The sequence below is a fragment of the Mytilus trossulus genome, chromosome 4, assembly GCF_036588685.1.
Source record: "Mytilus trossulus isolate FHL-02 chromosome 4, PNRI_Mtr1.1.1.hap1, whole genome shotgun sequence".
Classification (NCBI taxonomy): Eukaryota; Metazoa; Mollusca; class Bivalvia; order Mytilida; family Mytilidae; genus Mytilus; species Mytilus trossulus.
The window spans coordinates 56,705,026-56,726,244 of NC_086376.1; the positions used below are offsets into that span (position 1 = coordinate 56,705,026).

At 33.6% G+C, this 21,219-nt stretch overlaps 1 protein-coding gene across 1 annotated transcript; it reads left to right on the plus strand.

The window, feature by feature from the left end:
- The first annotated feature begins 5,287 nt into the window (after positions 1-5,287).
- On the plus strand, positions 5,288-20,124 carry LOC134715589 (uncharacterized). The gene is made up of 5 exons (XM_063577865.1): positions 5,288-5,418; positions 8,148-8,226; positions 12,477-12,489; positions 13,958-19,504; positions 19,878-20,124. The coding sequence occupies exon 4, from the start codon at positions 16,869-16,871 to the stop codon at positions 18,072-18,074; it is 1,206 nt and encodes a 401-aa protein (XP_063433935.1). The 5' UTR covers positions 5,288-5,418; positions 8,148-8,226; positions 12,477-12,489; positions 13,958-16,868; the 3' UTR covers positions 18,075-19,504; positions 19,878-20,124.
- The last annotated feature ends 1,095 nt before the right edge of the window (positions 20,125-21,219 follow it).

Here is a 21,219-nt window from a genome sequence, read left to right on the forward strand (position 1 = left end):
ATATCGTGACACCAAATCGCCTGCACTGCGGCCGTCCCGCTAGACCACACGACCACCTGGGCTCTCAAAAAAAGAGCTTTCGGTGGCCATATGTTACCTTTCCACGTCAGTTTTAATCTAGCGGCGTACTACAGTACATGATATATAAGGCATGAAGATGTTATTGTTACAGATCAGCTAAATTATCTATAGTAAAGGATCCTACAAATTAATGTAAGATACAGTCACAGAAAATAATTATATTCATAAGTACGTCTGAGTCAGTGACAACCCTACAACAGATGTATCCATCGGATCGCCATCAATGATGGTGATACATGGCTGTGTACATAATGTATATACAACTCGTCTAAACATCAACCCAACAATGTTAGATCTGTAAATTTGCTTTCGCAAAATATATATATATATATACTAAATTATAAATAGTTCATGCTGATATATGCAGCCCTTAAACCTATGAAAAAGTGTCTTGTACACGGGCATACAAGAAGAGCCTGAGTAGTTTGCCTGGTAAAAATATGTCATTAATTGTTTTACTTTAAATGCAATCAGTTATGTTTGTACATTTGATTGAAATAGCATAAAATAGAACATAGGGGTAAAATGAAGATTTGGGCTTATTTCTCTGAAACTAAAGCATTTTGAGAAAATCTGACAAGGAGTTAAATTGTTTATTAGGTCAAGATCTATCTGCCCTGAAATTTTCAGATAAATCAGACAACCTGTTGTTGGGTTGTTGCTCCTGAATGAGTAATTTTAAGGAAATTTTGCAGTATTTGGTTATTATTTGAATAATTTTATAGATACAGATAAACTGCCGTTTCCAGCAATAATTTTGTTCAGCAAAATAAGATCTACAAATAAGTCAACATGACCAAAATTGTCAGTTGACCCCTTAAGGATTAAGTGCCCTTTATAGTCAATTTTAACAATTTTTCGAAATTTTAGTAATCTTTTAAAAAAAATCTTCCCCCTGAAACTACTTGGACAAATTTAACCAAACTTGACCACAATCATCATTCAGGTATCTAGTTTAAAAAATGTGTCCGATGACCTAGCCCACCAACCAAGATGGCAAACATGGCTTAAAAAAGTACATAGGGGTAAAATGCAGTTTTTGGTTAATATATCTGAGACCAAAGCATTTTTGGCTTATATATCTGAGACCAAAGCATTTAGAGCAAATCTCATAGTTACTGTAGTAAAATTGTTCATTAAGTCAAGATCTAACTGCCCTGAAATTTTTAGACAAATCAGGCAACCAGTTGATGGGTTGCTGCCCCTGAATTGGTAATTTTATGAAAATTTTGCAATTTTTTGTTATCATCTTCAATATTATCTTAGATAGAGATAAACTGTAAACAGCAAATAAATATGTATAGCAAAGTAAGATCTACAAATATGTTAACTTTACCAAAACAGTCAATTGACCCCTTAAGGAGTTATTACTCTTAAGTAAATTTTAAACAATTTTCGTAAATTATGTAAATTTAGGTTAACTTTTACCAAATACTTTCGTTTGAAACTTCTGAGCCAAGTTCATTATAGATGAGAAAATTGTAAACAGCAAGAATGTTTTGTAAAATGAGATTGACAAACCCATCATCATCACCAAAACACAATTTTATCATGAATTATATTCTCGTCTATAATATGTGTCCTTTGTTTAATATGCTTCTTGTACATAGACCAAGGTTAGCGACACAGGCTCTTTAGAGCCTCTAGTTATTGTAACTATCGTTTTAACTCTCTCTCTAACAATTATAGTTTTTGAACAAATTGCAAAATTTATAAGAAAGTTCTTTCCTCAAGGCGAAATAACGCATATAAATAGTCGGTTGACTGAGTGACAATTGCGACCATGCTGATTTAATTGTAGATCTTATTTTGCTGATCATTTTTGTGTATACTGTTCCAATTGATCATTTATAGCTTCTTAATTCAAAATACACAACACGGGTAAACATATTGTTTTTAAGATTCGACTGTGCATTTCATGCATGAATTACCATGCACACGAAAAGTATGTGTCGTAAATTCACTTTTATTATTTTAATATTTTGATGGATTAAAAATGTTAAATTATTGTAGTTATTTCACTAAAAATTATTATCGTTATTGTGTGTATACCCCCCCCCCCCCCCCGCAAAAAAAGACCAATTTTCAAAAACAAAATTCTGGAAAAAGCGGAAAACGGATAAAACCCGCCTTTAAAGGAGAATGACTCATATGATCGTATATCTTAAGGAGAATAACTCATATGATCGTATATTCTAGCGTATTTGTGGATATCATTTTGCTGCACAATTTAACTCTCTATCTACTAAAGTTTTCACAAATAATGCAAAGTGAGGTAAACTTCAACTTGAATACAATAACTCTCGTGCGGTTTTATAATTGACGACTTCTAATAGCATGTTGACGTACTTTATTGTTCTAGTCATTTGTACTTTTGAAATTTCTTTATTTCTGTATAATTTTCAATATATGATAACAAGGCAAACATTTTACATTTAACAAACAATAACTTCAAAATTACACCGTGAGAATCAGATACCCCTTGACTTGTTGATATTTTTTAAACTGTCCGTTTTCCTTCTTCTGCTGTAATTTAAGAGCTATAAGCAAAAAACTGCATTTTTCTCCAATGTTCAGTTTTAAGCCAAAAAAATGGCCATAGTTGGTGATGAATCGAACCCCCAGATAAAATGTTTAAACTAGATTCCAGTAGGTAACGCCGGGTTGGTAACATTTGGCCATAACTGATTAAAATATAGATCTTCGACATCTTTATTCGCATATGCTTTATACGAGCACGCGAGTTGTTATAGATCAGAACTTTAATAGGATTGCTGTTAGTTTAGATGTTTCAGAAAAGAAGATTTAAATAAAAAGTTTGCGATTACGGACGGACGACGCACGCCAAGTGATTACTTAAGCTCACTTTGGCCTTTGAAGTCAATGCGAGAAGACAGAATAGTGTTGGCTTAAATAAACTCAATGCAATTACATCGAAAAAGAAAATAATTGCGTTCCAAAAGCACATTGCCATGCTAATATTACAGAACAAAAAGACATGAAAATATATCATTTATCATAATGAAATTATTGCTGTTGAAATTGCAAGATAATGAGACATTCTTTACTTTGTCGTATTTATTTACAAACTTAGCAATTTTCCCAACTTTCCGGGATTAGTTTTATAATTTCTATAGTTACGGTGCTATGGTAAAAAGTGTATGCTCAGATTTTAACTTTTGATATTTGGATAACTTAATATATAACTGAAAAAAATATATTTAGTATAATATTGCAACCACTTGGCAACCTAGACTTTGTCTGAATTGATCCCTGAAGTGCTTTTGATGAATACACAAACTGTTTCTGAAGGCAGTTGTTGCCTACGATATTGTTAATTGCACAAACAAAATAATTTGATTTTAGTCGTTATTTATATAGTAATGTTTTTGTTTTAAAATGCAGGTAAAGTTTCGTCGAATTATTAGGCTAGAATCTGGCTCTAAATAGTAAATTTTCCTAATGAAGAAACATATTTCCAAAAAAAAAAAAGTTATATCAACTATTATCAAACTCTTATTGATGATAAAATAAATAACTTAAACTGATATTAGGCACAAGATACCTAATCGTTAGACAGGTTTAGGTGACAATTTTATGTTTATGTTTAGGGGGGGGGGGGGGGGGGGGGGGGGGGGGGCTAGGATGAAAAATTTTGTTCTGCCTTTTTTTAGCTGTAATCTCTGTCCTGCCTTTTTATTTTTCACTCTGATCGGTCCTGCCTGTTTTTTTTAGTTTATCCTGACTTTTTTTTTTTGCAAGTGTCTCATCCTGCCTTTTTTTTTTTACCCAAAACTCCTGTCCTGCCTATTTTTTTCCAATTTCAGCCTAGCCCCCCCCCCCCCCCCCCCCCCCCCCATAAAAATCAAATGGTAGCTCCCTAAAACTAGCACAACACAAGACAAAAGTTTAAAAAATCAGTTGAATGATCATTTATATGACTCATTGGTGGATCAAAAAGGGGGGCCTGGGGTTGGAACCCCCCTTTTTTTTGGCCGATCAATGCATTTGAATGGGGACATGTAGTTGGAAATCACCACTTTTTGTCTTGGGTTGGGACCCCCCCCCCCCCTTTTTTTAAATGGCTGGATTTGCGACTGTATGTTGTCAAAGTTTAATAATATTATAATTAGATGTAGGAAGATTTGGTGTGAGTGCCAATGAGACAACTTTCCATCGAAATTACAATTTATAAAAAGTAAACCATTATAGCCTATGTCAATGTACGGCCTTCAACAGCCTATGTCAATGTACGGCCTTCAACACGGAGCCTTGGCTCACACCGAACAACAAGCTATAAAGGGCCCCAAAATTACTAGTGTAAAACCATTCAAACGGGAAAACCAACGGTCTAATCTATATAAAAAAAAAAGAGAAACGAGAAACACGTATACATTACATAAACAAACGACAACTACTGTACATCAGATCAGATTATTGTCTGTATTTGGATCAAGCCTCTAAATGTGCTCTTTTCCAATAAAATATTGAATTGAATTGATTTGAATTGAATAATGTTGACATAAATCATAAATATGAATTGAACTATTTCAATTCTTAGATGTTAAACCACAGCCAGATCAGAGCCATACACATTTAAAAAAAGGCATAACAATGAATATTATAAACAGGCAAACATTTTCAACGTCTTAAATAAAACAATATTGATACTATATTGATAGTTTTCTCAGTCAGTTCCAATCATTTATTAATATACATAGCATTATTTTTCAATACATCAGAGACATGTATACTAAATAAATGTATTTATATGTCTCTGAATACATCTAGGTTTTCTTGAATAAAATGCCAATTAAATTTGGGAAGTCAAAATGCTATAATTAATAATATACCAAATATACATGTTAAAAAATACTAGCATAAATGTATGTTCATTATTGCGATGCTGATATTTATTTTTTATTGTTTTTTTGTTTGTTTGGAAAAGTACGCCCATTACGCCCTTACCTGGACCCGCCCCTGCAAAATGCTTTTGTTCTGCAGACGAAAAAACAAAAGTGAAACAATATATATAAATCCTCCTTTAATTTTTCTAGTGTCTTTGCACCTTAAAAATCACAATGAAACAGATTTTGGCGTATTTTTTTATATGGCTTCAGAAAGGTTAAACTTGTGTTTGAATTTGAACAGATTTTACAATACTGTATTTAGCCGCTTCATGGTTCATAAGACAAAATACCTCACGGCTATTTATGGCACTATGATTTGGCGGTATAGTTCTTTTGTTCTAATTTGTGAACATTTATCATGAGGGGTTTCATTTCGAATTACTAATTACACAGTCAATGAGGTGGTGGTTGGAAATCTCTTGCTAAGGTAGGTGTTTATAAAATTCTTTCATTATAATCTGGATTATTACCCCTTCTGCAGCCAGTTTAATACGAACTTTTCAAACTGCAATAGTATCAAAACAACACATATATAAAAACATTTGAATAATAGAGATAAGCCATTTTGTACATGTATATACCAAGGGGAAACTTCGTGCAAAGCATTATTGTTTACTGTTTCACTGCATTTATTTAATAGAAAAGGTGGAATTTGTGGCAAATTTTAAAGCTAAGATTTTAAATTATTTTATAGAAAATCCACATCCTTTAATACAGAGATTTTTGTTATAAGATTTTAAACGTAGATTAATGACTTGCTTTTCTATGAAGTGCTAGTGCTTATTTTACAAAAAGTTCTCAACAAGTCAACCTTTAAGTTGCAAAACAACTGTGTTGAGTCACTTCAATCGAGTGCACCTTAAAAGGTGTACTTGTTTTGATCCATATTAATATTTGTTTTCACCAATAATCAAATTAAATAACTTGTTTTAAGGAAATCATTGACAGAAATGCATGTAATAATTCAAGTATCGAATTACCAAATATGAGAGTACAATGGGAAAGGCTGTGGATTTGTCAATTAATTTTCCATACTCTCGAGTACACAATCGAGGGGGAGGACAGGGGGTACCCTTCTCCCTTCTCCCACCCCTCTTCTCCTTTCTCATACCCCCATTCTCCTTTCTCCCATTAGAATAAAACATCTCCTTTTGAGATAATTTTTCTTGAAATATTAGATCATTTTTTAAAAGGAGACATATTTTATTTTTTCTCCTTTCTCCAACTTTTTCTCCTTTCTCCCAGCCTTCCTCTCCTTTCTCCTTTCTCCCACCCCTTTCTCCTTTCTCCTACTTCCTTTCTCCTTTCTCCCACCCCTTTCTCCTTTCTCCTACTTCCTTTCTCCCTGTCTCCCCGTCTCCCTTACCCCTGTCCCCCCTCACAATCCTTAACGATAACATGTTCACAAATTAATGGTATAGTAATAGACGTGTTGCACAAAATGAATGTCCAGCTTACTTCTTAAAAGCTTTATATTTATAAGGTGGAAGACCTGGATGCTTCATGCTTTGTATGTTACTAAGTTTCGGTCAGTCACATGTCCAATGTTCTTGACCTCATTTTCATGGTTCAGTGACTACTTGGGAAAAAAAATGATTTTTGTAATGTTAAATTCTCTCTTATTATAAGTACCGGTAATAGGATAACTATATTTGGTATGTGCGTACCTTGCATGCCCCTTATGCCTGTTGTACTTTTTTCTCTTGACCTCAACCTTATTTTTTGTGGATCAGTGAACAAGGTTAAGTTTTGGTGGTCGAGTCCATATCTCAGATACATTGTACTATAAGTAATAGGACTAGTATATTTGGTGTATGGAAGGACTGTTAAGTGAACATGTCCAACTGGCAGGTGTCATCTGACCTTGACCTCATTTTCATGGTTCAGTGGTCAAAGTTAAGTTTTTAAGTTTTGGTATTTTTTCTAATACTATATGCAATAGGTCAACTATATTTTGTGTATGGAAATATTTAATGATCTTTATGTCAGTTGCACAGGTTTTATTTGAATTTGACCTCATTTTCATGGTTCATTGCCGCCATGGCTAAAAATAGAACACAGGGGTAAATTTCAATTTTTGGCTAATAACTCAAAAACCAAAGCATTTAGAGCAAATCTAACATGGGGTTAAATGGTTAATCAGGTCAAGATCTATCTGCTTAGAAATTTTCAGATGAATCAGACAACCTGTTGTTGGGTTGCTGCCCCTGCATTGGTAATTTTAAGGAAATTTTGCTGTTTTGGGTTATTATCTTGAATATTATTATAGAAAGAGATAAACTGTAACTAGCAATAATGTTCAGCAAAGTAAGATTTACAAATAAGTCAACATGACCGAATGGTCAGTTGACCCCTTTAGGAGTTATTGCCCTTTATAGTCAATTTTTAACTATTTTTCGAAAATCTTCTATTAAAGTAATCTTTTACAAGAATCTTCTCCTGCAACTACTGGGCCAATTAATATAATTATAAGGCTTTCCTGAATTGGAAAATCTCTTTTTCCAGGCATAGGCTGATATAAATTTGACTTTGAAATAATTATGATAAATCTGAAAAATAAAATGAGTGTTCAGATGCTTTTAACACTTTTATAAAATATTCAAGAAAATTTGAAAAGGCAATTTTTTTGGCCAAAATCTTGACAGTTGAAGATATTTGATTTTAATGCAAAAATGAACATCAAAATGTCAACACAAAAATTACCCTAGTTTCTTTAATATATGTCTTATGGCCATGAAATTTTAAATTTTTGTGTTTTTTTTTAGTTGATAGATTTTATTCAAAATAAATAGGGGATTTTCATGTTTTCAGACAATAATGGTTTGAGCAGTTTTCATGAAACTTGGGTGACTTGTTTCTACCTATTAAAATTCTTTTTTTTTTTATATAAATTTATAACATTGAGGACTTATGGAACTTTATTCTTTAAAAAGCATCCAGCGTATCATGCACTCGTGGCAGTGACAGCTCTTTATTACATGTATCTAACCATTGACAATTTGAAAACCTTTTCTCTAATAGTCTAATGGAACTAAAGAAAAGTTTCTGATTGTCAATTTGGAAATCTTCATATTACTTTGATTTAAGTATATTTTTTATTTAAATTTACTGATAGTTGTCTCATAAATATAAGAATAATTTTATGTGGTATTACAGACGGATGGAGCCCAGATGAACATACAGTCTTAGACCTGAAGGAAGACAATTTCATTATAGTTGCCAGATAAGATATGATGTAAGTATTTGGTCATTAAAATTGTTATTGAAACTATGTTATGATTTGTAATTAGGTATTAAAAAAAATGGTTTTTATATGCCCGGGACGGGACGTATTATGGTATACTGTTGTCCGTCCGTCCGCCCGTTGTCGTCCACACTTCGGACAATAACTTAAGAACGCTTTCACCAATTTCCATGAAACTTTGGTAAATTGTTTAAATCTATTGACGTAAGCTCCCTTTCGTTTTTTTTTAATTTCAGATTTTAAGTTTTGGATTTATGGGGCTTTATTCTTTAAAATGGGGGGATTTTCAACACTTCGGTCAATAACTCAAAAAGGCTTTGACCAATGTCCATGAAACTTTGGTAAATTGTTTATATCTATTGACATAAGCTCTCTTTCGTTTTCTTTTAATTTCAGATTTTAAGTTTTGGATTTATGGGGCTTTATTCATAAAAAAAAGGGGGATTTTTAACACTTCTGACAATAACTAAAGAAGGCTTTCACCAATGTCCATGCAACTTTGGTGAATTGATCTATTGATGTAAGCTCCCTTTCAATTTTTATAAATTTCAGATTTTAAGTTTTGGATTTATGGGGCTTTATTCATAAAAAAAGGGGGATTTTTAACACTTCAGACAATTACTCAAAAAGGCTTTCACCAATGTCCATGAAACTTTGGTGAATTGTTTATATCTATGGATGTAAACTCCCTTTCAATTTTTATAAATTTCAGATTTCACATTTTCTTGTTATGAATTTTTATGCTTAAAAAAGAGGGAATTTTCCAATAAAAGACAAGTTAAAAGAGCAACAGGCGTATTATGCGCTAAAGCACAGCCCTTTATTAAATTTGTTGGTGAAACAGCTTGAAAAATCATTACAAAGATTTCTTTTCAAATTAATATCCGAAAATGAAATATATTTTATAATTTATGAAACATTATACAGTAATACAATTCTTTATAGTTATTTAATGTCTATTAAATATTTGGTTTCATAACTTGAAATCTCATAGTTCAATAAATATTAAGATAATTTCTTCTCATCTTCTGGCTTTGAAAAAGGGGGGGGGGGTAGGTAATACTGTTTAACCTCTGTCTATCCATCCATCCACCAGTTCGTCCTTCTCATGAATATGTTTTGTCACATTTCACTCAGGAACTACAATACAAGGATTTCTGAAATTTGGTTTTGGGGTTCATATATATCAGCTCTATCATGTGATGTGTTTTCAGATCCATCACTCAGCAACTTTCTGTTTACCGAACACGTGTATTATATTACACCTGATAGCCAAGTTGAAATTTTTCATCACTTTTTTCACAGGAACTACAATACAAGAATTTCTGGAATTAAAGTTTAGGGTTCATACAAGTCAGCTATACTGTGTGATACGTTTTCAGATTCATCACTCAACAACTTCCTGTTTAACAAACACTTACATATTTTTACACTATTGAAATTATCCCCTTGCGGCGGGGGTATCATCAGTGACCAGTAGTTCAGTTTCACTTGTTCTGTCATCTATGAATATAATGTACTTAGGTATAATTGATGCTCCTGTAGCACAGTTACTGCGTCTGAGTTTGTTTAATAAAGAATTATAAGATTGTATTGTAATTGTAGATAAACAACTTGTCCTAGAATTTATAATATATAGTATATGACAAAAACCATGCTTTCAAATTAATTTCCAAATTAATTTCAACAGCAAATAGTCTCTTAACAATGACAATTTGGAAACCTATTCTCTTAGTCTTACTAAAGTTATCTGATTATGCAAGTAAAGTTTCTGATTGTCAATATTTTTTTAAAGTAATTATGGCTTGATTAAGATTGTTTGAAATTCAGTTGATATTAAATCATTTTTTATCAATATTATCTGATAATTTGACATGCACATCAATTTTTAAATACTGATTATATCATCTGATTGAAATATCATATTTAAAATGAAAATAGTCAATGATAAGTAAACAAAAAGCCAATTGACCAATGTTGTACGTAGCTGACTTAAAGCCACTTCTTTATGTTGAGCTTACAACTTTTGTCAAAAAAGCAAGACATAGCAATCCTACATTCTGTCATTGATGTCGTTGTCCACAAATATTCACTCTGTGGTTAAAATTTTTGTTGAGCATGCTACATAGGGATAGTGATCTTGTGGCAGTGGCGTAGCTAACTTCTTAAAAGCTTTATATTTTAGAAGGGGGAAGACTTGGATGTTTCATACTTTGTATATGGATGACTCATGTTAGGAAGTTTCCGTCAGTCACATGTCCAATGTCCTTGACCTTATTTTCATGGTTCCGTGACTCCTTTTTGTAAATTCTCCCTTATTATAAGTAATGAGATACCGGTAACTATATTTGGTATGTTTGTACCTTGCAAGGTCCTCATGCTAGTCGGAGAGTTTTCTCTCGACCTTGACCTCATTTCATGGAACAGTGAACAAGGTTAAGTTTTGCTGGTCAGGTCCATTTCTCAGATACTATAAGCAATTATAGGTTCAGTATATTCACTGATTGGAAGGACTGTAAGGTGAACATGTCCAACTGACCTTGACCTCATTGTTGTGGCTCAGTGGTTTTTGATAACTTTTTTGTGTTTTATTCTGTTTTTCTTATACTGTATGCAATAGGTCTACTATATTTGGTGTCTAGAATATTGTAAGGTGTACATGTCTAGCTGGCAGGTGTCATATGATCTGCACAGTAGTTGTCGTTTGTTTATGTAATATATACGTGTTTCTCGTTTCTCGTTTTGTTTATATAGATTAGACCGTTGGTTTTCCTGTTTGAATGGTTTTACACTAGTAGTTTTGGGGCTCTTTATAGCTTGTTGTTCGGTGTGAGCAAAGGCTCTGTTGAAGGCCGTACTTTGACCTATAATGGTTTACTTTTTAAATTGTTATTTGGATGGAGAGTTGTCTCATTGGCACTCACACCACTTCTTCCTATATTTATTGACCTTTTTTTCATGATTCAGTGGTCAAAGTTAAGTTTTTGAGTTTTGGTCTTTTTTTCTAATACTATATGCAATAGGTCAACTATATTTGGTGTATGGAAATATTTTATGATCCATATGTCAATCGCGCAGGTTTTATTTGACCTTGACCTCATGTTCACAGTTCATTGCTCATTTTTAAGTTTTTGTGTTTTAGTCTGATTTTCTTCAACTATAAGCAATAGGTCATTATATTTGTTGTATGAAAGAATTGTTAGTGGTAAATGCCTGCCTGTCTTTGTTCATCTGACCTTGACCTCATTTTCATGGTTCATTGGTCAATGTCTAGTTTTCTTGGTTAAAGTTAAGTTTATGTGACAGTTGTAATAAAGCTTTATATTTGGGACTGTCAATATAATATCAATGATTATAGTAAAGAAGGCGAGACATTTCATGCTGTGCACTCTTGTTGAAATTTAAAAAACTTTCTTAAACTATCCTGGATTCCTACCAAACTTGGAAAGAAGCTTTGCTTATGATCATAGATAGTATCCAGAATTACTGCTTTTTACTGATAAATGAACTTTATCTAACATTATATACAGTCTGCAGATAAAATGTTTTTTAAAACTTTTATAGGATTTATTAAATATCCTGGATTTTTTACCAGATTTAGACAGAAGCTTCTTACAATCATAAGATAGTATTGAGAGGAATACTTTATAAATTTTTCCATCATTTTTGTTTAGCCTTCGATTTATAGAAAAGGCTATTGACACATGGTTCCTAAATTATTTCCCACCTATGATAGTAGAGGGGCATTATGTTTTCTGGTCTGTGCCTCCGTTCTTTCGTTCGTTCATCCGTTTGTGCATCCGTTCGCTTCAGGTTAAAGTTTTTGGTCAAGGTAGTTTTTGAAGAAGTTGAAGTCCAATCAACTTGAAACTTAGTACACATGTTCCCCATGATATGATCTTTCTAATTTTAATGCCAAATTATAGTTTCGACCCCAACTTCATGGTTCACTGAACATAGAAAATAATAGTGCAGAGATCAGGTTAAAGTTATTGGTCAAGGTAGTTTTTGATAAAGTTAAAGTTACATCAACTTGAAACTTAGTACACATGTTCCCTATGATATGATCTTTGTAACTATAATTCCAAATTATAAGTTTGACACCAATTTCACGGTCCACTGAACATAGAAAATGATAGTGCGAGTAGGGCATCCGTGTACTATGGACACATTCTTGTTTTTTAAAAGTTTTATATTTTGTTTGATATTTTTGAACTTATTTTGTTTTGTTTTTGTTTCAGATTCCAGCACCAGGTAAATTATAATAATGTTTATCTAATTCCTTTTATATGTTTTTCATGTATGTTTTTTTTTTTTTCTTTCTATTCTATAGGTTACTAAAAATAATTGATATGGAGGTTGGTTCATCTATTTCGTTTTATATATTTTCATGTGTATAGTTGTGTGGAAAGACCTATAGGTTTTCTTCTGATTATTTTTTAATATTTTTTCTTCTGCATAATTTTATCCCTAAGCTGTTGTGTTGTTTCGCAAGATGTGGCTGAAATATCTAAAATATGATATTGTACTGTTCGTACTGCGTAACCAAATACTTTTCCAAAACACTGTTCCTATTGTTATTTCCAAAACATTGCAACTGTAAAAGAAACCGACACACTTATTTTTCCAATTTGCTCTTTACATCCTCAGGATGTTTTCTTTTAATTTTGACCAAAGCCCTATAAAGATTCTATTATATATGAGAGTTATTTCCCCTTTTGTATTTGATATAAGTGAAATGTATTTGTAACTGGAAACCATAAGTGACAGAGGCCTAGGGTCATTTGATTTGAGATTCTTGATCCATAAAAATGAATATGAGATCAAGTTCAAAGGTCAAGGTCATGTTCAAAATAATACATAAATTTGAGTTGGAAGGGTACATTTAAGTCTGCACTAAATGAGAGTTTTCTCCCCTGTATTATCTTAAATTACAGAAATGGTTATATAACTCATTTATCATATATTATTAAAACATAGGGTCTTTTGATTTGAGGCCCTTGTTTTGGGTCTTGTTACGTTCTATAATTTGATCTTTGCCTTTTTATAAATCATATGTATAGATAATAAAGTCAATGGACTTTTTGCATTATGTTGAAATCCATTTAACCTTGAAAAAACAACCGGAAGTGACCTTTTCTAAATTGGAAGTAGCTATTTTTTTCACTAAATTAATGTAAAAGTATATAGAACCATATATTTTTGAAATCAGTGTCAAGTAAACTCTCAAACAGTACTGGAAGTGATATTTTTCAAAGCAAAACAAATCTTTTTTTTTTTTGTATAGAACCATATATTTTTGGAATCGGGGTACAATAAGCTGGAATCAACATTCATAATCAAATTTTATTTTTTTCATATCAAAATTATCCTTACTTGTGGAAAGACCTTCAATTGTTCACTCAACAATTGGTTTTTAATTTTCTTTGTTTTCTATAGCCTATAGAAAATATATAGTATAGGTAACTTCAAAGAATTGAAAGTGAAGCATGTTTATCTATTTCATTTTATTTTCAATTTTATCCGTTTCATTTTATATGTTTTCATGTGTATGTTTTTTTTTTTTCTTTCTATTTTCTATTGGTGTATTTCTTTATTTTTAAATTTATTTCCATTTTCTATAGGTTACTTCATACAAGGATTTGGTTATAATAACTATACAAATCCTTGCTTCAAAGAATTGAAAGTGAAGTATTGTTATCTATTTCATTTTATGTTCTAGGTTATGTCCAGGATCTGACAGGCAGGTATGTTAAGATAAGATTGTGTATATTTTTGTATGCCTTTTTGTCCAAGTTTCCTCTAGGTGGCGTAACAAGGATCAGAAGGAAAGGTATGTTAAGATAAGATTGTGTATATATTTGTATGCCTTTTTGTCCAAGTTTCCTCTAGGTGGCGTACCAAGGATCAGAAGGAAAGGTATGTTAAGATAAGATTGTGTATATGTTTGTATGCCTTTTTGTCCAAGTTTCCTCTAGGTGGCGTCCCAAGGATCAAGAAGGAAAGGTATGTTAAGATAAGATTGTGTATATGTTTGTATGCCTTTTTGTCCAAGTTTCCTCTAGGTGGCGTCCCAAGGATCAAGAAGGAAAGGTATGTTAAGATAAGATTGTGTATATGTTTGTATGCCTTTTTGTCCAAGTTTCCTCTAGGTGGCGTCCCAAGGATCAAGAAGGAAAGGTATGTTAAGATAAGATTGTGTATATGTTTGTATGCCTTTTTGTCCAAGTTTCCTCTAGGTGGCGTCCCAAGGATCAAGAAGGAAAGGTATGTTAAGATAAGATTGTGTATATGTTTGTATGCCTTTTGTCCAAGTTTCCTCTAGGTGGCGTCCCAAGGATCAAGAAGGAAAGGTATGTTAAGATAAGATTGTGTATATGTTTGTATGCCTTTTTGTCCAAGTTTCCTCTAGGTGGTGTCCCGAGGATCAAGAAGGAAAGGTATGTTAAGATAAGATTGTGTATATGTTTGTATGCCTTTTTGTCCAAGTTTCCTCTAGGTGGCGTCCCAAGGATCAAGAAGGAAAGGTATGTTAAGATAAGATTGTGTATATGTTTGTATGCCTTTTTGTCCCAGTTTCCTCTAGGTGGCATCCCAAGGATCAAGAAGGAAAGGTATGTTAAGATAAGATTGTGTATATGTTTGTATGCCTTTTTGTCCAAGTTTCCTCTAGGTGGCGTCCCAAGGATCAAGAAGGAAAGGTATGTTAAGATAAGATTGTGTATATGTTTTAATGCCTTTTTGTCCAAGTTTCCTCTAGGTGGCGTCCCAAGGATCAAGAAGAAAAGGTATGTTAAGATAAGATTGTGTATATGTTTGTATGCCTTTTTGTCCAAGTTTCCTCTAGGTGGCGTCCCAATGATCAGAAGGAAAGGTATGTTAAGATAAGATTGTGTATATGTTTGTATGCCTTTTTGTCCAAGTTTCCTCTAGGTGGCGTCCCAAGGATCAAGAAGGAAAGGTATGTTAAGATAAGATTGTGTATATGTTTGTATGCCTTTTTGTCCAAGTTTCCTCTAGGTGGCGTCCCAAGGATCAAGAAGGAAAGGTATGTTAAGATAAGATTGTGTATATGTTTGTATGCCTTTTGTCCAAGTTTCCTCTAGGTGGCGTCCCAAGGATCAAGAAGGAAAGTAATGTTAAGATAAGATTGTGTATATGTTTGTATGCCTTTTTGTCCAAGTTTCCTCTAGGTGGCGTCCCAAGGATCAAGAAGGAAAGGTATGTTAAGATAAGATTGTGTATATGTTTGTATGCCTTTTGTCCAAGTTTCCTCTAGGTGGCGTCCCAAGGATCAAGAAGGAAAGGTATGTTAAGATAAGATTGTGTATATGTTTGTATGCCTTTTTGTCCAAGTTTCCTCTAGGTGGTGTCCCGAGGATCAAGAAGGAAAGGTATGTTAAGATAAGATTGTGTATATGTTTGTATGCCTTTTTGTCCAAGTTTCCTCTAGGTGGCGTCCCAAGGATCAAGAAGGAAAGGTATGTTAAGATAAGATTGTGTATATGTTTGTATGCCTTTTTGTCCCAGTTTCCTCTAGGTGGCATCCCAAGGATCAAGAAGGAAAGGTATGTTAAGATAAGATTGTGTATATGTTTGTATGCCTTTTTGTCCAAGTTTCCTCTAGGTGGCGTCCCAAGGATCAAGAAGGAAAGGTATGTTAAGATAAGATTGTGTATATGTTTTAATGCCTTTTTGTCCAAGTTTCCTCTAGGTGGCGTCCCAAGGATCAAGAAGAAAAGGTATGTTAAGATAAGATTGTGTATATGTTTGTATGCCTTTTTGTCCAAGTTTCCTCTAGGTGGCGTCCCAATGATCAGAAGGAAAGGTATGTTAAGATAAGATTGTGTATATGTTTGTATGCCTTTTTGTCCAAGTTTCCTCTAGGTGGCGTCCCAAGGATCAAGAAGGAAAGGTATGTTAAGATAAGATTGTGTATATGTTTGTATGCCTTTTTGTCCAAGTTTCCTCTAGGTGGCGTCCCAAGGATCAAGAAGGAAAGGTATGTTAAGATAAGATTGTGTATATGTTTGTATGCCTTTTGTCCAAGTTTCCTCTAGGTGGCGTCCCAAGGATCAAGAAGGAAAGGTATGTTAAGATAAGATTGTGTATATGTTTGTATGCCTTTTTGTCCAAGTTTCCTCTAGGTGGTGTCCCGAGGATCAAGAAGGAAAGGTATGTTAAGATAAGATTGTGTATATGTTTGTATGCCTTTTTGTCCAAGTTTCCTCTAGGTGGCGTCCCAAGGATCAAGAAGGAAAGGTATGTTAAGATAAGATTGTGTATATGTTTGTATGCCTTTTTGTCCAAGTTTCCTCTAGGTGGCGTCCCAAGGATCAGAAGGAAAGGTATGTTAAGATAAGATTGTGTATATGTTTGTATGCCTTTTTGTCCAAGTTTCCTCTAGGTGGCGTCCCAAGGATCAAGAAGGAAAGGTATGTTAAGATAAGATTGTGTATATGTTTGTATGCCTTTTTGTCCAAGTTTCCTCTAGGTGGCGTCCCAAGGATCAAGAAGGAAAGGTATGTTAAGATAAGATTGTGTATATGTTTGTATGACTTTTTGTCCAAGTTTCCTCTAGGTGGCGTCCCAAGGATCAAGAAGGAAAGGTATGTTAAGATAAGATTGTGTATATGTTTGTATGCCTTTTTGTCCAAGTTTCCTCTAGGTGGCGTCCCAAGGATCAGAAGGAAAGGTATGTTAAGATAAGATTGTGTATATGTTTGTATGCCTTTTTGTCCAAGTTTCCTCTAGGTGGCGTCCCAAGGATCAAGAAGGAAAGGTATGTTAAGATAAGATTGTGTATATGTTTGTATGCCTTTTTGTCCAAGTTTCCTCTAGGTGGCGTCCCAAGGATCAAGAAGGAAAGGTATGTTAAGATAAGATTGTGTATATGTTTGTATGCCTTTTTGTCCAAGTTTCCTCTAGGTGGCGTCCCAAGGATCAAGAAGGAAAGGTATGTTAAGATAAGATTGTGTATATGTTTGTATGCCTTTTTGTCCAAGTTTCCTCTAGGTGGCGTCCCAAGGATCAAGAAGGAAAGGTATGTTAAGATAAGATTGTGTATATGTTTGTATGCCTTTTTGTCCAAGTTTCCTCTAGGTGGCGTCCCAAGGATCAAGAAGGAAAGGTATGTTAAGATAATATTGTGTATATGTTTGTATGCCTTTTTGTCCAAGTTTCCTCTAGGTGGCGTCCCAAGGATCAAGAAGGAAAGGTATGTTAAGATAAGATTGTGTATATGTTTGTATGCCTTTTTGTCCAAGTTTCCTCTAGGTGGCATCCCAAGGATCAAGAAGGAAAGGTATGTTAAGATAAGATTGTGTATATGTTTGTATGCCTTTTTGTCCAAGTTTCCTCTAGGTGGCGTCCCAAGGATCAAGAAGGAAAGGTATGTTAAGATAAGATTGTGTATATGTTTGTATGCCTTTTTGTCCAAGTTTCCTCTAGGTGGTGTCCCAAGGATCAAGAAGGAAAGGTATGTTAAGATAAGATTGTGTATATGTTTGTATGCCTTTTTGTCCAAGTTTCCTCTAGGTGGCGTCCCAAGGATCAAGAAGGAAAGGTATGTTAAGATAAGATTGTGTATATGTTTGTATGCCTTTTTGTCCAAGTTTCCTCTAGGTGGCGTCCCAAGGATCAAGAAGAAAAGGTATGTTAAGATAAGATTGTGTATATGTTTGTATGCCTTTTTGTCCAAGTTTCCTCTAGGTGGCGTCCCAAGGATCAAGAAGGAAAGGTATGTTAAGATAAGATTGTGTATATGTTTGTATGCCTTTTTGTCCAAGTTTCCTCTAGGTGGCGTCCCAATGATCAGAAGGAAAGGTATGTTAAGATAAGATTGTGTATATGTTTGTATGCCTTTTTGTCCAAGTTTCCTCTAGGTGGCGTCCCAAGGATCAAGAAGGAAAGGTATGTTAAGATAAGATTGTGTATATGTTTGTATGCCTTTTTGTCCAAGTTTCCTCTAGGTGGCATCCCAAGGATCAAGAAGGAAAGGTATGTTAAGATAAGATTGTGTATATGTTTGTATGCCTTTTTGTCCAAGTTTCCTCTAGGTGGCGTCCCAAGGATCAAGAAGGAAAGGTATGTTAAGATAAGATTGTGTATATGTTTGTATGCCTTTTTGTCCAAGTTTCCTCTAGGTGGAGTCCCAAGGATCAAGAAGGAAAGGTATGTTAAGATAAGATTGTGTATATGTTTGTATGCCTTTTTGTCCAAGTTTCCTCTAGGTGGCGTCCCAAGGATCAAGAAGGAAAGGTATGTTAAGATAAGATTGTGTATATGTTTGTATGCCTTTTTGTCCAAGTTTCCTCTAGGTGGAGTCCCAAGGATCAAGAAGGAAAGGTATGTTAAGATAAGATTGTGTATATGTTTGTATGCCTTTTTGTCCAAGTTTCCTCTAGGTGGCGTCCCAAGGATCAAGAAGGAAAGGTATGTTAAGATAAGATTGTGTATATGTTTGTATGCCTTTTTGTCCAAGTTTCCTCTAGGTGGCATCCCAAGGATCAAGAAGGAAAGGTATGTTAAGATAAGATTGTGTATATGTTTTAATGCCTTTTTGTCCAATTTTCCTCTAGGTGGCGTCCCAAGAATCGCAAGAGAAGGTATGTTAAGATAAGACTGTGTATATGTTTGTATGCCTTTTTGTCCCAGTTTCCTCTAGGTGGCATCCCAAGGATCAAGAAGGAAAGGTATGTTAAGATAAGATTGTGTATATGTTTGTATGCCTTTTTGTCCAAGTTTCCTCTAGGTGGCGTCCCAAGGATCAAGAAGGAAAGGTATGTTAAGATAAGATTGTGTATATGTTTTAATGCCTTTTTGTCCAAGTTTCCTCTAGGTGGCGTCCCAAGGATCAAGAAGGAAAGGTATGTTAAGATAAGATTGTGTATATGTTTGTATGCCTTTTTGTCCAAGTTTCCTCTAGGTGGCGTCCCAATGATCAGAAGGAAAGGTATGTTAAGATAAGATTGTGTATATGTTTTAATGCCTTTTTGTCCAATTTTCCTCTAGGTGGCGTCCAAAGGATCGCAAGAGAAGGTATGTTAAGATAAGATTGTGTATATGTTTGTATGCCTTTTTGTCCCAGTTTCCTCTAGGTGGCCTCCCAAGGATCAAGAAGGAAAGGTATGTTAAGATAAGATTGTGTGCATGTTTGTCTTGTATTAAGATGATTTAAGTTTGTATTACAGATGGAGGAGCCCAGATGAAAGTTCAGTACTAGACCCGAAGGAAAATTGTTTCATTTCATTTGCCAGATAATGATGATGTAAGTATTTGGTCATTACAATTGTGTTTTAAACTATTTTAAAAAAATTATTAGGTAATAAAAATCCGTTTTTCGTTTTAAAGACCACTTGAAATTTATGACAAAATTGTCCATAATTTTTTATAATATCTAAAGAAATATAATTTTAAAAGATTCATTGTAATTGTAAATAGACTGATCCCCCAATTTAGGATTTGAAATAAAACATGCATCACATTTATTTCTGAATAAGTTATTACAACAAATATAGTCTTAATATTGACAATTTGGATATTTACATAATTATTAACATTTTAATTGGGAAAATATGACTGTTTAGATTGTTTGTTCAAAATTGATACAAATAAAAATGAAAATGGTTAATGAATTATAGGCAAAATGAGCAGAGACACAGAAAATTGCGTGATTGATAAAGATCTGGAAAGAAGCTTAAAGGAAGGACCAAGTGTCAGTCGAGATGGCAGATGAGTAGCAACTCCATGGAAGATGTTTACTTAGACCTTCAACCAAGTCCAAGGATTTGCCATGTAAGCAGCAAGCAGCAAGGATAGCAGCTGGAATGAAGATTAATAATTACATTGATCTTCAACCAAGTCTGAGGCTTTGTCATGAAAGAAATAATGCAAGTATATTTTAGCCAATTAATTTTGTACATTATCTGGAAAAAAGTGATAGTCTATCAGGATTGTCTATAAGGATGTAAGGCAACACACATTTTTGTTATTTTGTACATTTACAACACACAAAAATAGATATTTATCAGTTTGATAATGTGCCAATGTTTTCATGAAGGGGAGTAAGACTTGTGGTATAATATATCTTAAATACAAGTAAGTATATAATTCCTCTATATTAACCAATGTTATCATCATAAAATAAGTTTACATGGAAAAAACTTGCACTATGCTTAAAGTTGTAAATTTGAGGTCAAATGGTTTTTTTTTGTTGACTTAAGGTTCTAAAATTTTGAATTGATCACACCTATGTCATTGTAAAGACTTTTGTGCAGGCTTTGGCTAAACCACCAAATTAAGACCAACAAAATTTTAATTGTTCACCAAATAAGACGCTGAAAATGGCTCCATTGATGCAGGTCAGGATATGAAGCTTGAAGGAATTTCTTTTTCATTTATATTGACCAACAGCAGTCTTATAAATACAATCTAATTTATAATTTTAGTTTATGTTCCAGTAGCCTGACAGTCCCAAGTTTCAGTCAAGATGGCAGATGGGTAGCAACTCCATGGAAGATGAATTAGATCTTTAACCAAGTCCAAGGATTTGCCATGTAAGCAATAAAGCAGCAAGGATGGCAGCTGAAAATTAGAAATGAAGATTAATTATTACATTGATCTTCAACCAAGTCTGAGGCTTTGTCATGAAAGAAATAATGCAAGTATATTCAGGCCAATTAATTCTGTACATTTTTAGGGAAAATGTGATAAAGTTTATAAGGATTATCTATAATGAACACACATTTTTGTTATTTTGCACATTTACAACACACAAAAATAGATATTTATCAGTTTATAAATGTTTTTCCTGTACACGTATAACATTTTATAACATGAAAAGTCAATCCTGATAGAATTTTTATCTCAAGGGGGACTAGTACAATAAACAGCAAGAATGTTTCTTTCAGTGGGAGATAACTCACTATTACGCAATTAGAATACAGAATAAATAAATAAAAATTTAGGCTGGCAATTTAACAA

Coding starts and splice junctions, on each gene's coding strand:
- LOC134715589 (XM_063577865.1), top strand. CDS start 16,869: ATGTTTGTATGCCTTTTTGTCCAAGTTTCCTCTAGGTGGCGTCCCAAG.